This window comes from Coturnix japonica, chromosome 1 (assembly GCF_001577835.2).
Source record: "Coturnix japonica isolate 7356 chromosome 1, Coturnix japonica 2.1, whole genome shotgun sequence".
Taxonomy (NCBI): Eukaryota; Metazoa; Chordata; class Aves; order Galliformes; family Phasianidae; genus Coturnix; species Coturnix japonica.
Genome location: NC_029516.1, coordinates 124025061 through 124040161, shown reverse-complemented (window position 1 = coordinate 124040161; position 15101 = coordinate 124025061). Strand labels below are relative to the sequence as shown.

Here is a 15101-nt window from a genome sequence, read left to right as displayed (position 1 = left end):
TTGGGCAGGAGACTGGTGTGCCCCAAAAGCTCCAAAGAAGAGGACTGCTTGCTAGGAAGAACACCAAGTAAAGAGCAACCCCGAAAAATGTGGCATTTTGTCTAACAGTGATGCTCTGCCTATTCGAGTTGCATTCTCTTTTGTTTGAATCCCAAATTAGCAGTACAGTGATGGTGTACATTGTGGTGATTTCCCATCAATAGGCTCTTCCCTTCCTTCCTTCCTTTCTTCTTTTTAATTCCTCTATTACTTAAATAAGCCTGACATGCCTTTGATCCAGGATGATTAGCACAACTGCATTATGCAGGGTCCATTTTTCTTATTATAATGAACTTGGGAAATAAGTGATATTTGAATGAAATGCATCAGTTATTATTCATTTTTCTACCTCTCTTGATCATGACATTTCAAGACTGTCAAATTTGTCTGTGATTACATGTTGAAAGTCAAGCATTTTCTCCTCTGCTAGCCAGCTACCTTCAAGCTAGTATTCTGTTCTAAGTTATTTAATGTTTAGTTCAATGTGATTTAAGCAAGTTTGTTGTAATTTGCTTTCAGAATAATGATCATTCGGAACCAGATTAGAATGCCTTTTCAGTTTGATGTGCACAGTGCTATATATGGGGTTGTGGTAGATCTGTAGCCACACAGGACACAGTCAAACAGAATTGAGAGGAAAATGTTGACTGCCAAGTAAAGCGCTATTATCAATTTCCTCTCTCCAGCATTGAAAGAGACAGGGGGAACAGACAGTGTAGGGTTTCCTGATGTTTTTTAAGAAAGCATGGGATTAATTTCCCCTCCCTTCCTTCCTATTAGTTGTTTCTCAACTCCCAGGAAGATTCAGACTTTTCTTGTGAGATCTTTGTGCTTGCAGATCCTGGAGATACGCTCAGTCTTTGAGCAGCTTGCTTCTTGCATCTATATCAATTTGGAGAGAGGGAGAAGAGATCGGTGATAAGGGTATGACTCAGGATAGATGAACAGAAGAGTAATTTCTAATTAACAACACTGTATTGCCAATGGTATTTGCTTTACTTTGCTGGCATAAGCACAGTGCAGGCCCCTGGGGGAGAGGGGATGCTTTAGACCAAGAACTAGGAAACACAGCAAGTGTCAGCAAGAAATTCCTGCCCATCTGAGTGCTGATTTGGGAACCTGAGAACAAGACCGTGTGAAAGACCTTCAACTGCCCTTCTTCACTACAAACCTCAGCACCCTGTGCAGCTACTGAACCTCTCCTCTCAGTAACGAGAAGGATGTGAAGACCCCGGCAGCAGGGCCAGTTGCTCAGGATGAAAAGCAGCTTTGGAACTCTGATGGACTGGATTCTTTGAGGAAGCTTTTCTTCAGCTGAAACAGCTGCTGTTTTGGATGAAACATTGAAGACCAGACAGCTTTGAGCTTTTCTGAAGTTTCATCTGGTAATCCAACCTGCTTATGTGAGAAGCTCTGTTTCCTTTATTCATATTGGTCACACTGCAGACAAGAAAATAGGCTGTAAGGAGTAGCAAGATGCCCCATCTACCTGCTGTGTGAAATTTGCTATAAACTGAGGAGATCTTGCATCTTTGTGTGGAAACTATCCAGCATTTTCTGTCCATTAACTACAACTAATTTTTCTCTTTTCTTTGTAGTAAAAACGGGGGTGGGTTTCTGAGGAAAAGAACATCTGATACAAAAAACTGAACTGCATCTATTTTCAGTTCTTTAGGGCTGAGTCTTTTTTTTTCTTCTTTTTTTTTTCTTTTTTTTACTTGAATTTAACAAAGAAATCTTCTGTTCTGTTGACATTTACAAGCAAAATCAGTGTTTCAGTGCATCAGAAGTGTGCTCTTCTGAAGAGCTGATTTTTATTTCCTTATAATTTGCTGAAGACACAGAGATACGCATCCATGTCGCAACATCGGCTTTCGAAGGATGGACATGAAAGTCGCTTTAGGATCCTACCAAGGATCAGCCAAATCCTTCACAGTAGAAGGCGCTCGCGAAGTCACACGCTCCAAATATGCTCTGGTGAGGTGATTGTGTAGTTGATCCTATATTGTGATTTACCTGTGCTCAGAATGTTTTCATTTAAGTTTGAGCAGCATGTGAGGTGCATAGAAGCATAGGAGCCTCCTACTGGGCTTGCTGATTTTCACAACTCCAGTGATTCTTGCAGGAATTAGCATGTTTTCTCAAAGTATGCTCGTGCAGGGATCCAGCATCTGTTATAGTTAAAATATATAAGTCTTTATCCATATTAGGTGTTACTTGTGCGTAGTGATTACTCACTGTCACTTACAGAAGAAAAACGTATGTATGTGCATGCAGTTTTATTTTTCCTTGCAGCTCCAGATGTATGACAGTATCTAACAAACACAGATTGTAATGCTTTACATGAACCTCCCTTCAGTACTGTAAAAGAACTTCACTGAGTGTTCCACTCTTAAAAACACAGAGTCATAGAATTCTTTGAGTTGGAAGGGACCTTTAAAGGTCATCTAGTCCAACTGCCCTGCAATGAACAGGGACAGCATAAGTAACTACACACAGAAAAAACAACAACCCTGTAGCTGTATTCAAAACTCCGTAAGCCTCTGATATTTGAAGGTAATGTACCAAATTTGGGACTTGCTAACACTGAGTCAGTCTGAAGGCTTATTTCATACAGTATGTTGTATAATCACATCTTAGTATAAGTGAAAAGTATAAGTCTTTCCGTTTAGTAAAACGACATTTAGCTGAGGTTTTTCCCTGAGATAGGTTAACCCTGACTGGCTGAGGTGAGACAAAACAGGTTTTTCAATAATTAATGAATCCTTTCCTGGTTCTATATACACAGTGAGCTATTGTGGTTAAAAAAAAAAAAAAAAGAAAAAAAGAAAAAAAAGTTTTTTTTTTCCTGTTGATTTTTAAATTAATTTGCAGCAATGTTCCTTTCTTTTTTGTGTGTTGACACTTGTCTTTGGGAAAAGTTATGAAGAGAAAAATGCCTGTATGGTGTTTCCTTTTGCTACCCTTCTTTTGTGCTGTGCTCACTGAGTCTTCTGTAATCTGTGGTGCTTGGAATGAAAATCGTGTGATTTTTTTAATAGTTCTTCCTCTCCTCTCCTCTCCTCTCCTCTCCTCTCCTCTCTTTTTTTGTAACTTTTCAAATGCAAATATTTTACCTTTCCTGACTTAGCTGATCTCAATATTCTTGATGCAAGGTTTGGTACCTTTAGGAGTGCTAATTAATCATCCGAATCCAACAGTTCATTCAGTTTTGATCAGACCAGAAAAAAGTTTTATGCTAATTGCTGGTAATAACAGTGAAAAAAAAAGTGGACGGGATTCAGCCGTGTTTAAAGCATGTAGGATGCAGCATTTCAAACCAGAGCAAAACAAAGCTGCCTCAAGTTTAGCCTTTATTTAGGATTCAGCCATCACTCACTTGTAGTCATGCTGCAGTTAAATTCAAAATGTAACCATAAAGTGCTCCATGGCACTATTTTCAAACATCTACTTACTTCGGAGTTTTGGGTATCTGCTGGCCATTCATGAAGGATCTGGGGCAAATCCCAACTGTATGTAAAACTTTGACTGCACAGGAGAAAAGCATGGATTTAATACACTGAACATGTACCCATGTAAAGAAAAATCCTCATTTTAGGCTGATTTCCTTCAAAATTAGATTTCTGATATAAATCTTACAATGCTACACAATTATGTCTTAGAGGTTCTTCTCACTACGTATGATGTGTACAGTCAGAAAACTATATGATTCTGTAGGAAGCTGTCTCTCTTTATTATTACTATGACAAAACTCCTTTTGATTGTGCTGCCATCTTTTCTTTTTGAAGTCTACAAGTATGCAAAAATTCTGTTTCCTTTCCTTCCTGTTATCCATTTTATGTTGACATTAGAAAAGCAATTATATGGTTCTAACGTTAACCTTACATATACAGTAAGAATTAGTCCATTGTTTTGGTCAAAGCCATTTTATGGCTTTTTGCACTGATAAGAGTCTTTCCACTTTCCTGTTGGCAGACTTCAATTAGCATTTGATGGGTGGCAGTTTCAGACCAAATGGTACACCAAATGCTGATCAAGGTTTTAAACCATGGAAAAGGAGAGATCATACAGCCTGGGAGCTTTTCTGTCCTGTAGCTGCTCTGACTAAAGATACAATTTTGGCAAGCACTTATTTCTCAAGTTATTTTACTTTGAGTCTGTGAAACCCATGATTACAGAATCATAGAATCACCAAGGTTGGAAAAGACTTAAAAGATCATCCAGTCCAACCATTCACTTCTCTGCACCTCTTCTCTCCTTGTAACAAAATTAAGCCACTCTATTCTGTTGTCCCACATCTTGCAGGGCTTTGTTCTTTTCCCATTAGCATCTCTGGAAACTACTGAGAGCAGTTTTGCTCACTGTCCTTTCACTCCTTCCCTCCATGTTAAAAATGTTAGAAATCCTCATGTGAATAGTAGATGTCCTAATTCAAGGACAGGTTTTGCATGACCTTATTTACTTTAATGAGAGAGGCTGTGCTGGCTTCCTGAGTCTTTATGCTTCATCAAACCTGTCTCTACTGTCATTTTAACAAAGGCAACTTTATTTACTTATAGTTTGTGGAGGATTGTATCTATCCTCCTCCTTGACCTAACTTTATTCTGGCTGCTCTCTGTAGATGTCTTTTCCCCAGACTGCCTGTACAGCCTTTATTCCTCCAACTTGGCCTACCCATTCTCCAGTGATGCTTACTTTTTGGACCATGAAGATTTGGGGCTGACCACCATATTTCCCCTCCTGCCTGTGCAGGCAGGTCCTATGCTTATATGGCCAGGCCTCAGGTTACAAAAGAATGTCACGGTCTTGGCTTCCATCCCTAACCGTATATCTTCTGTGTGCTTCTGTAGGCTGGTACAACATCAGCTGTAGAGTTTGTGAAGGATATCATCCCTGGAGACATGTGGCTTCAAGCAGCCTCCTGTGGGACATGTGTCATCCATAGGGAGGGGAAGTTTTACCAGGTAGTGTCCTGCCATGGCCTGTTGCAGTGGACTTCTCAGAGTGGTACTAACAGAGCATCCTCACAGGTTCTTCAGCTTCTGACTCTTTGTCTAAGCATCACATGAGTCATATGAGTATTTCTGTTGGTTATTGGTCTTTCTGGTGTAGGAAGAGCATCTTTCATTATCTGCTATAAGTGCCATTGTACTTTGTCCAGCAAAAATCTGGAGAAGAGGCTTGGGGGTGAATCAGCCACAAAGATGATAATCTGTATAAAAATGTTGAAACTGTGACAGAGCAATTCAGTACAGCTCATTCTAGATAGTGTTACAAATGTCTCATTGAAAGATAGTTTTGCTTTGCCTTGTTGGAGGCTAACAAGGAGAGAAAATATGTCTAGGGCCTGAGCCTATAGCCTAGGTATACTGTATCAGACAGCAGGTCTATCAGCAGTCTGCAAATACTTGGGGTGGGGACATGATGGGAGAGCGCTATCATTAAGGAGACAATTACCAGAACAATGGCACTAGTGGAGGAAAATATATTTGTAAAGTCATCTTGGGCCACCTGTTGCATTTGTGGAACAAAGTTCAGTTTATCTGAAACCTCTTGCCTTCTGAGGGCAGTTTGTTCTGAGCAGAGGAAGGGGAAAGTGGACACTTTTCTTCTCTGGCATTATTCTATCATGATGAATCAGAGAACAATTTCTGTAGCAGAAATGAAGAGCTATTATTTTTTCTCAGAGTGGTGTTCCTTGTTGGATTTTGTGGCAAAGGGTAAGTTGGCTTAACTTTATATTAACTCTTGTAAATATAAACAGGTGGTGCAGTCTGCTGAGGCAGGGAGGCGTGTGTAAGGTGTGTGACGGTGCTCTGGGAAGCATCTTGAACTGTGTGTTTTTATGTGCCAAAAAAGCTTGTGCATTTTAACAGTCCTACCACTGTAAACTTTGCTAGCGTATTGATTCTTGAAAATACATTTTGTGCACAGTTTTGTGAAAAAGCCTTTCTCTCTAATAACACCCACAAAACTTGCTACCATTTATTGTCTATGAAATACTAAATTAAATGATGTATTGGGCTAAGCCAAGTTACACAGTGACTGTCAGAAAATGCAGCATCACAGCTGCCATCCTTCCAAAGTTAGAAAAGTTCCCAAGCAGTACGCCCATCAAAAGAGATCTGTTTCTTCCTTCAGAGATCAATTTCAGACCATCGTCAAAGCATTTTTTAGGGCAGTTTATGCTGCAGGAATCAGCTTAATATACATTTTAAGATAAAGAGCTTGTTACTCTTCAGAGATACCAGTGCAGTGATTCTGGCAAATGCTTTTCTTCCTCCACTTAGGGAGGGAGAAATATCCACCACATATCTCCAGTGATGAATCCTTCAAGAAAACTGATTCAAAATAGTCACTGGCATGATCAGAGAGACACTACATCCATATGTTTGTATGTGGTAATTTTCATCATATAATTTAATGAAATACTATAAGAAAGTATCTCTTGAGCTTGTGGAAAAAGTTAAAAAGGTGTCATTTCTTTGGAGAGTTTTCCTCCCCCGTGTAAGGAATGTGAATTCTACAAGAGCTGCATCAGCTCTCTTCTTGGCTGTTAAAAATATTTCAATTACTCTTTTAAAATTAGTATTACATTGATGGATGCAACCTGTGTGAGAAAGTGTGTGAGAAAGACACACATTTGAACACAAAAACAAACATGTACACATGTAACTCAAGTAATACAAGAGTTGACTTGTTTGGTTCCTCTTCCAATCAATCTAATGACTTTAAGCTCATTGAACCTGCATCCTTGCCATCGGACTTCCCCATACTTTGCCTATGGTTTCCTCTCTGTCCTCACTCATTAAGATTTAGGCCATCTGTGAGTTTTTTTTACAATGAACAGGCCTTTTCTATGGGCTGTTTTGCGATGTTTGGGGCGTGAATGTATGCAAAGGAAGAAGAAATGTAAAAATTTAGTTGTGTCACTTCAATGTATGCAAAGTGAATCGTCAGAAGACAAAATCTGACTATGCATGCAACTCTTGAAGTGGGAAAAAAAATGTATTGCTGAATATTTGTGCTATTTAGAATGCTTATTAAATTAGAGGCACTAGCATATGTGGCATAATGCCATAGTATGTTATGGGAGTTATATTTTTCCTCCTTTCATGGCTGTTGAGGATTAACAAGGAAAGGAGATTTGAAAAAATAATGCAACAGTGGAAAAAAAAAGTACTTACTGTTTCCTTAATGAATAAGCAAAGACACTTCACTTCAATAAAAAGCTACTAGCTATTCTTACAGCATGGCTTTGCTTTTCCAGATGGAGAACTGTCAACAAGAAGGTATTTACTCTCTGGGCAGAACCAGTATTGGAGGCAGGATGTAATTGTATTTACTCCCTTTATCTTGTTCATTGTTCTTTTAAGACATTTGCAGTCTCATGTACTGTTGCAATCTGTTTAGTTATACTGAAGTCCTGCTTAATAAGATGGTCTGTACAACTTCCTTTTACTGTGTATACTTGCGGTGTTTAACAAAATCCCACATGATCATCAAATTAACCTCAAATGTTAAGCTAACCTGAAAAGGTTGAGCATATGTGGCCTTTTGGTAAAGCAAGCTAAGTTAAAAGGATCAAGGATTATGGTAAGATTTACAGCACTTCCTGGTTTGAACTAATTCCACGTTTTTTTTCCCTGTTTCAGAGCAACTACATCTCCTTCCAAACAGGAAGTGAAGATCAACACAACTTATGTGTTTCGTTTCTTGTTCAGTGATCTTGGAATCCCAATGAGATTCTATTTTAGTCAGCAGTTAATACTACCTCACACACTAGTTCTGTTTCTCGCACTTTGACTTGAGTCTGGCATGAAACCCTCCTGAATCTTACCAGTCGATGTTTTTTTCTAAAATTACTGATTCATTATAATCTTAGCTTTCACATTTACTTTGTCTTCTTCAGTATTTGTCTGCGGCTTGAATATTGAAAATTAGTTTGTCATCTTGCTCAAGAATTGGGTTAGTGACAGGGCTGTTGAGAGGCCAAAAAGCAAACTGGAGAAAATAGGAACGTACAGGAATCTTCTTCTGTAGGGGCTTCTTCTGATTTTCCATTTTTATCCCCAGGTGGAAGAATCTCCCATTTTTTTGTGCTTACTCTGATGTCAGCATCCATCCAATCCTGCTAATTTAATCAGATTTGTTTCTGATCTCAAAGTTACTTGTCAGTTTTAGAACTTTGTTAAGATAAGGCCACAAAACGTCACTAGGGAGCAAGTTAGAAGAGGATCTTGAGAGCTTGAAGGGAGTAGCTTGCAGTAATCTTCAAGGAGTTTTCTCTGCTTACCAACCACTTCAAAGCTGTGGTACAATTGAGAAAGAAATCATATTCATGATTGGTCCTGTAAGTTCAGACACAGGTAGGTTGTGGAGAATATGCTTTCAAAATGGTAACTGGTACTATTCTGGTGAAAAATTATCATGGAATTGTCCTGGATTAAAACAATCCTTGTGATTTGTGAATCCCACTATAGTAATCTAACCCATCTGGGCTGTTTTCTGAAGGTTAGAGTTTCATCGGAACAGTATTAACGTATTTACTTAATTGCACTAGTCATGAGTAATTCTTTGAGTCAATGTTTTGTTTGACTTATCCGAGAAATCACTTTAGAAGCCTACATGGTATGTGATGTACAGTTCATATGAAGTAGGTCACTCCAAAAGTAGTATCTCCTATTTATTTCTATGGAAACTACAACAAATACAAAGTGCGCAAATAACCCTATATGAGAGAGCAAATTCTCAGCTACAAAATGCTGTTTTTCAACACACTCACCACCATTTGCTATGTATTTTCCCAAGTGGTGAACAAGACCCCACATGCTGCACTCACAGCAATCTGCGCCAGAAGAGATGACCCACTGTTGCTGTCACTACTGCTGAAATGCACCACCCACCATCTCACTGTGCTCACATCCACTGTTTGGTCTCCATAAATGTTCAGCAAGCATCAATGAATGTCAGTGGGTGCCATTTTTTCCTTCATGAAGGAATTCTCTTCCACGTCTTTGCTTCATGTGCACTTCCTTGTCAGACACCATTGTGTCAGAGTGCTCCCCTGCTGCCATCCATCACAAGCCTGCAACATGTAACAGAATACTGGTAGGAAGGTTCAGCCTCTACCACTCTACCTCCAACATCTGCCTCTGACGTTGCAGGATGTCCAAATAAAACAGGAAGCATTACTTTTGGAGCAACCTAAATATGTGGGAGAACTAGCTGAAGAACTTGTTTAAATATGTCCTCTGGTTATGGGGGCAGGAGCTCATTGCTTCTCATGCTTTTATTTGCAGGAAAGATAAAACCTGTATTTCTGTCTTCTTTTAGGTGAAGGTCATAAGCTTTCACTAAACATAAGTAACTTGTTTTATGCAGTGAGTCTGTGTAGGAGAATTATTCTTTAAACATTAATGACTATTTTCTGTTTTAGCCAAATATTTGCCTATTTTAATCAGTTATCTAATTCCTACTGTCATTGATACACTCAAAAGGAATATATGAAAAAATGAACAGCATTCAGAAGGTCATCTGCCTTGTGTTTTAAGAGAGATAATGTCTTGAATGAATTCAAGATACTGCAACTGTCCTTTTGTATTAGAGATACTTTACCTTTTCAATACAAGTTACAGGTGTGTTTTTGCCCTTGAAACTCAATATGTGTCCTTCCTGGGAGCCCCATAACATTCAGCTCTCCTTTAACTATGAAACTCTCCAGCTTCTTCTTAACCTCTATGACTCCATTAGAATCCGTTCATGCATTTTAACTGAACTGTGCATGAGGTTATAACTGTCTTCGTATCATCTGCTGCTGTGGTTGTCAAAGGTTGATTAAGGACTTCAGGTGCAAGTACAGGTGGTCGCTAATACCTTCCTCAGCATGAACTTTTCCCCTTTTCATTGGAGACATTTGACCTTGGTTCCTTCTCTGTTTTTTTCCTGACTTCCACCTATTGAAAATTACGTTCTTTGTCTACAAGGTGAGTTGTGTTGAAACTTTTTGCAGATGTTAGTCTGCTAATTTAACATAGAGAGTTATTTTAGGAATACATTCCTTAAAAAAAAATAGTAAATAAACGTGATTTTAAAAAAAAAAAAAAAAAAAAGAGGCTGAGTTTCTTGAGCATTTTCCTGTGTGGTTAGAAAAGATTTCTAAAGTTGAGAAGCAAACTTTTTTGTATGTCATTGAAATCAAAACATTTTTTCCTGCTAAGCTTTGCTTACAGAAATCTAATGTGATAATTTTTGTTCATCAGCCTGAAAGGGGGAACCCCTGGAGCCCTCCCTTCAGCCCTTTAGATGCCACCACTCAGTGAGGAGGGTTTTCACAGTGCCCTGAAGCATCTCTTTGCAGATCCTTAAACTGCAGCGGGAAGCTAAGGAAGGAGATCCTCTGCTTATGACCTATAGGCATCCTGGTCTGGTCCTAATGCTTAAAAAGTGCCTCAGCCACCACACAGCAGCGGGTCCAGTTTACAACCTAAACAACCAATTTGTCAGGAGTTTGAAGCTCTCACAGTTAACAGGAGTGCAACACTGAAGTATTTTCCATTCTGGCATGCTTCTAGTAGGAGGCAATTTTAAAAGGAGAAAAGGTATTTCTAAGTGAATCTTGTCAGATTTTCAGCCATTTACCCAGTTTCAGGTCATCTCAATTTAACCTTTCTCTGTGTTACAAAAGTAACCTGACGTATTTGGAATGGGGGACAGGGAGCTGTAAACAGAGTAATAACAACTGTTTTCCATATTAGATTGCTTCCTTCTCTTGGTTACAAAACCGTATTATTGTTACTGTTTATGTTTAACAATGAGAAGGCTCTGTCCCTTCTCCCTCAATCCCAGGGCGCGCAAACCCTTACCATCCATATGAGTTTTATGGATGCGGCACAACATAGTCACATTGTTGCCTTGAAGTTTCCACTCTAAACAATGGATTTGCTCACCCTTAGATAGTTTACATTAAAAAAACAATTTCCTTCTCATATTTCTATTTTGGGTTTGAAAAAACACAGATTGCAGCTAGTACCTGCAGGTAGCAGAAGTACTTCAAAGACAGGAGATGTCTTTTAGAGCACAGTAGCAGTGGCTAAGCAAACAGAAGGGGAGAAAATAGTCAGAAAACACCAGTAGAATACTATAAAAACAAAGGAAATATGACAAAGTAGGCTATGGGATACAGTTCGGCCAATCATGGAGGACCCTAATCAGCTCCTCATCTCTGCTTGCTCATAGGAGCCACATAACACAAGAGCTAAACCCCTTTCCCAGTTTTCACCACTGTACTTGAACTGAAATACAACTTCTGAAAGGAATTAACCCAACTGTTTCTGGGTACACCTGTGAATCTTTAAATATCTGTGACCCATCCCAGCTGGGCTGTATGAGCTTAACTCTGATCAGCTGGTGGTGGGGGAGGGTATATTACACAGATAGACTGAGCTGGGCTCTTTTTGGAGGGGGCAAACTGATGATAGAGCTGCAAGTCTTTTCCTTCTCAGGTACAGTGAGAGCTTTGGGGTTTGTTTGTCTTGGTGGGCAATGCTTTGTTGCTGTTTTTTTTGCTAGAAGAACAAAACATGGAACAAACTGAAGTATGATATGGTATCTTGTTGTTGGTTGAGACTAATATTCTGCATTTTTATTTATCTGTAGTTGAGCTTGCGTTTCCTTCGCTAATAACCTAGGAGGATTAAAGGAAGGTGTTCTTTTCTTACTTTAAGGAAATATGTGCAAATGACATACAGACTTGAGAATATCTTAAGTATAAGTTCCATTGGATTTCTTCATAGTGTTAGAGAATAACTAAAAATTCTGAGAGTTGCTGGAAAACATCTCTGGATTCTTAGAATGTTTAAAAAAAAGAAAAATGTTTTGGAGCTTTCACTCCCTTAGTTTTCCCAAGTGCTATTTAAAAAGTAGATAGAAAATGCTTCTTAACCAGAAATCCAGTTTCTTGCTCTGAAACTTCTATCAAAAACGTGGAGTGCAACAAACAAATCCTTCTTGAGGAGAAGGGATGTTTTTAATAGTTTTAATGTTATTTGGATATTCCCTTTGTGTTGGAGCGGCACTTTTGGTTGTCGGTTTGTTTTATTTTTGCTGATCATTTGGATATCCGTAGTTGATGTCTTTAGTAATCATGCATGTAGTGATCTGAAAAGGTGTAAAAACACATTTGGTTTTGGCTAAGCCACTGTAAGTTTGGGACTAAAACAGCAATGGTCACAGGCTGTTCTGTGTTTGAGTTGGGGAGAAGGAAGCTTTTGGCCAAGGGTGTGAAATCTGTCTTGGTAGAAGGACACTGCTGAATACTTGAAAGACTAGCTGCAGGAGGAGGCCTTAATTGAAGAAGCTTTATTTGCTTTCTCCATACTGTAACAGTGACAGATCTGTAAGTCTTTGCCTTCCACTCAGGTATGGTAAGAGCTTCTGCCTTCTTGCCTGAAGAGAGAAACATGAAGCCTTACCTTTGATCCATTTGCCCTGTATTTTTTACTTAGTGCCAACCCAAGAGTAAAAGCCAAATTACGTTAAACTGATTGGGTGTGCATGTGGTAAGTAGTAGATGACTTGTCTGTTCTGTTGTTTGTATGGATGGGAGCACCTTGTGAAACTGGAGAAATTGAACGGCAGCTGCTGTGTGTGCAGGAGTGGTGTAGTTTTTCTTATGGGATTTATAGGCTTTAAAAGATAAAAAAAAAAAAAGAGCAGAATATAGAACCCCATCAGCTCTTTTGTTCCATTTGTTGAAGTCATCAGCTTGACTCCAGGAGTTAACAAGTGTTCTTCCCTGCTGTTTTACTGAGAGTCTGAAGAATCTGGTTCTCATCATGTCCGCAGTAAAATGAAAGAAAGGAGTTACTGGCAGCCACAAGCAGTTTTAGCCAAGGCAACAAGAGTGAGAGCAGGTAGAATGGTTGAAGGCTGTCAGTAGGTTGTCCCTTACTAACATAAACGTTGAGGATGTTAATTCAAGTCCTGTGTGTGTCAGTCATCACAAGTGGAATTTGCTGTTTGGACTTAATTTCATACTTCTTTACATTGTCTTTATTATGGAAAGGATACAAAGCACCAAACTGCTCATCTCAGAGCAGTGTGAGAGTTTCCAAGGCGAGCTACAATCAGATGCTAACACTAATAAACCACCCTCAGCAGAGGAGTGGTTTTGTTTTTTGAATCCACAGCCATGCCTCTGCTGTCACGCCTAGGCCAAAAGTAAATACGGTGATAGCACTCGTAGCAGTACTTGATGAGGAAAATGAAGGTAATGCTTCTGTTGGAAAGCTTGGGCTCCATACTGCCATTCTGAACAGGCCAGGGAGCACCTTAGGAGCCTGGAGAAGAAGGAAGATGTCTGTTGTTTTGGTTGATTAGAATCTCTCATACTGGCTGCTTTTTCAATCAGGTGGGGATATGTATTTCCTGTTTGCTTCCTGGAGACTAGAAACAGGACGTAGTTACAGCTGCTGTGCCTCTTTGCAGTTGTTTATGGATTTTATAACAGCTTTTTGTAGCCCTAGATATATTTTTAAGTGTTTTATTGAAGAGATCGTTGAATTTTGTATTGCAATATTATTATCTTAAAAGTACTGTGTCTACAAAATGGAAAGGTCAGATATATTGTGTTTTTCAATGGAGAGCAAATAGTGTAAGTTTTGTCTTTCCTACACTGAGTACGTTTAACCAAGAGTATTGTGCATTAAGCACAAGAGATTGTTTATTGAGGTTTTCTTTCTTGAATGGAAATGAATTTTTGTTGAGAACCTGGAGCAGTTCTCCAGCTTGGCTTTCTGGAAGACAACCTTGTGTTCTGTTTTCTTTTTGGCTGGTGGAAAGCAAGTTCTGTTTACTCTTTGCTGATATCAAGTCATCTTTTGTGTGTGTGCGTGTGCTGTGGAACCTGATGAAGTCCAGGAGAGGGGAAGGGTTGGCAGTAGGAGAAATGAAGGTATTATTTTGTAGAGTCTCTAGCACCTGGAGAGGAACGACCACATGCACCAGTACAGGTTGGGGGCTGACCTGCTGGAGTGGAACTCTGCAGTGAGGAACCTGGGTGTCTTGGTGGGCAACAGGTTGGCCATGAGCCAGCAGTGTGCCCTGGTTGCTGAGAAGGCCAATGGGATCTTGGGATGCATGAGGAAGTGTAGCCAGCAGGTCAAGGGAGGTGAGCCTCCCACTCTGCTCTGCACTGATGAGGTCACATTTAGACTACTGTGTCCAGTTCTGGGCTTCCCGGTTCAAAAAATGACAGGCATGTCCTAGAAGAAGTCTAGCAGAAGGCCACAAAAATGGTTAAGCCATGTGTTTGTTGCAGCGTGCATGTCTTGACTACAGAAGTTCTGAAACACGCAACAAAATCAAAACTGCCTTGAAAAATAAAGTGCTGCTAGGAGGATGGTGGTATTTTTGTGTGATGTGTTATGTGGGCTTTAGCCATTTTGAAGCATTATGCCACAATAACGTGGATCAGATCTGAGGCACGAGTAAGACTTAATGGCCTGTTCTGCGGGATTTTGTGTAAACTTGCCAATTTGAAATGACAGGTAACTGGAATCACCTAGGAACCAGATTCTTTATCTGTTTCATTGTTAGCTACAAGCGATCCTCCAGTACTAAAGTAACTTGTACTAAAGTAACTTGTTCAAAAGCACCCCAAATGGATGTTTTGGAGATGTGATGGAATGAGCACTTTCTCTTATTTGGATCTTGGATCAAGAGGAAATTTCTCTTCTCTCTGTCCTGTTTGCTCTTTCAGGATTTGGGGGGTAATGGTTTCTGCAGTTGTTTTCCTTTCCTTCCCTTGTATTAAATAGTTTTACAGCCTTTATCTGTGTCCATCAGTGTTGCAGAGCATTTTATATTTTTGTTGGAACGCGTTCTTTTCCAACTTTTGACCTGAAAGATTTTCTGCTTCCTGAGTGTCTTGTTAAACTGGAAAAAATGATTGTATACTTCAGGGGTCACAAAAAGGGTTTCCTATCATTGAAAAAGTTTTGTTATCATTTGGCTATAAGTACAGTTACAGTCATGGTACAATACTTCATTTGTCGTGATTG

General features: G+C 39.4%; 1 protein-coding gene across 12 annotated transcripts in view; it reads left to right on the top strand.

The window, feature by feature from the left end:
• The window catches only part of MCF2L (MCF.2 cell line derived transforming sequence like), a 135992-nt gene that overhangs the window by 47793 nt on the left and 73098 nt on the right, over positions 1 to 15101 (top strand). Inside the window, exon 1 of one of the 12 annotated variants that reach the window (XM_032441988.1) lies at positions 783 to 2016. The exons of the other annotated variants lie outside the window; for them this stretch is intronic. Within the exon in view, the coding sequence (XP_032297879.1) occupies positions 1896 to 2016 (121 nt within the window). The 5' untranslated portion in view covers positions 783 to 1895. Of the gene's footprint in view, positions 1 to 782; positions 2017 to 15101 lie in introns of those variants that run through there. 12 annotated transcript variants of the gene reach the window in all.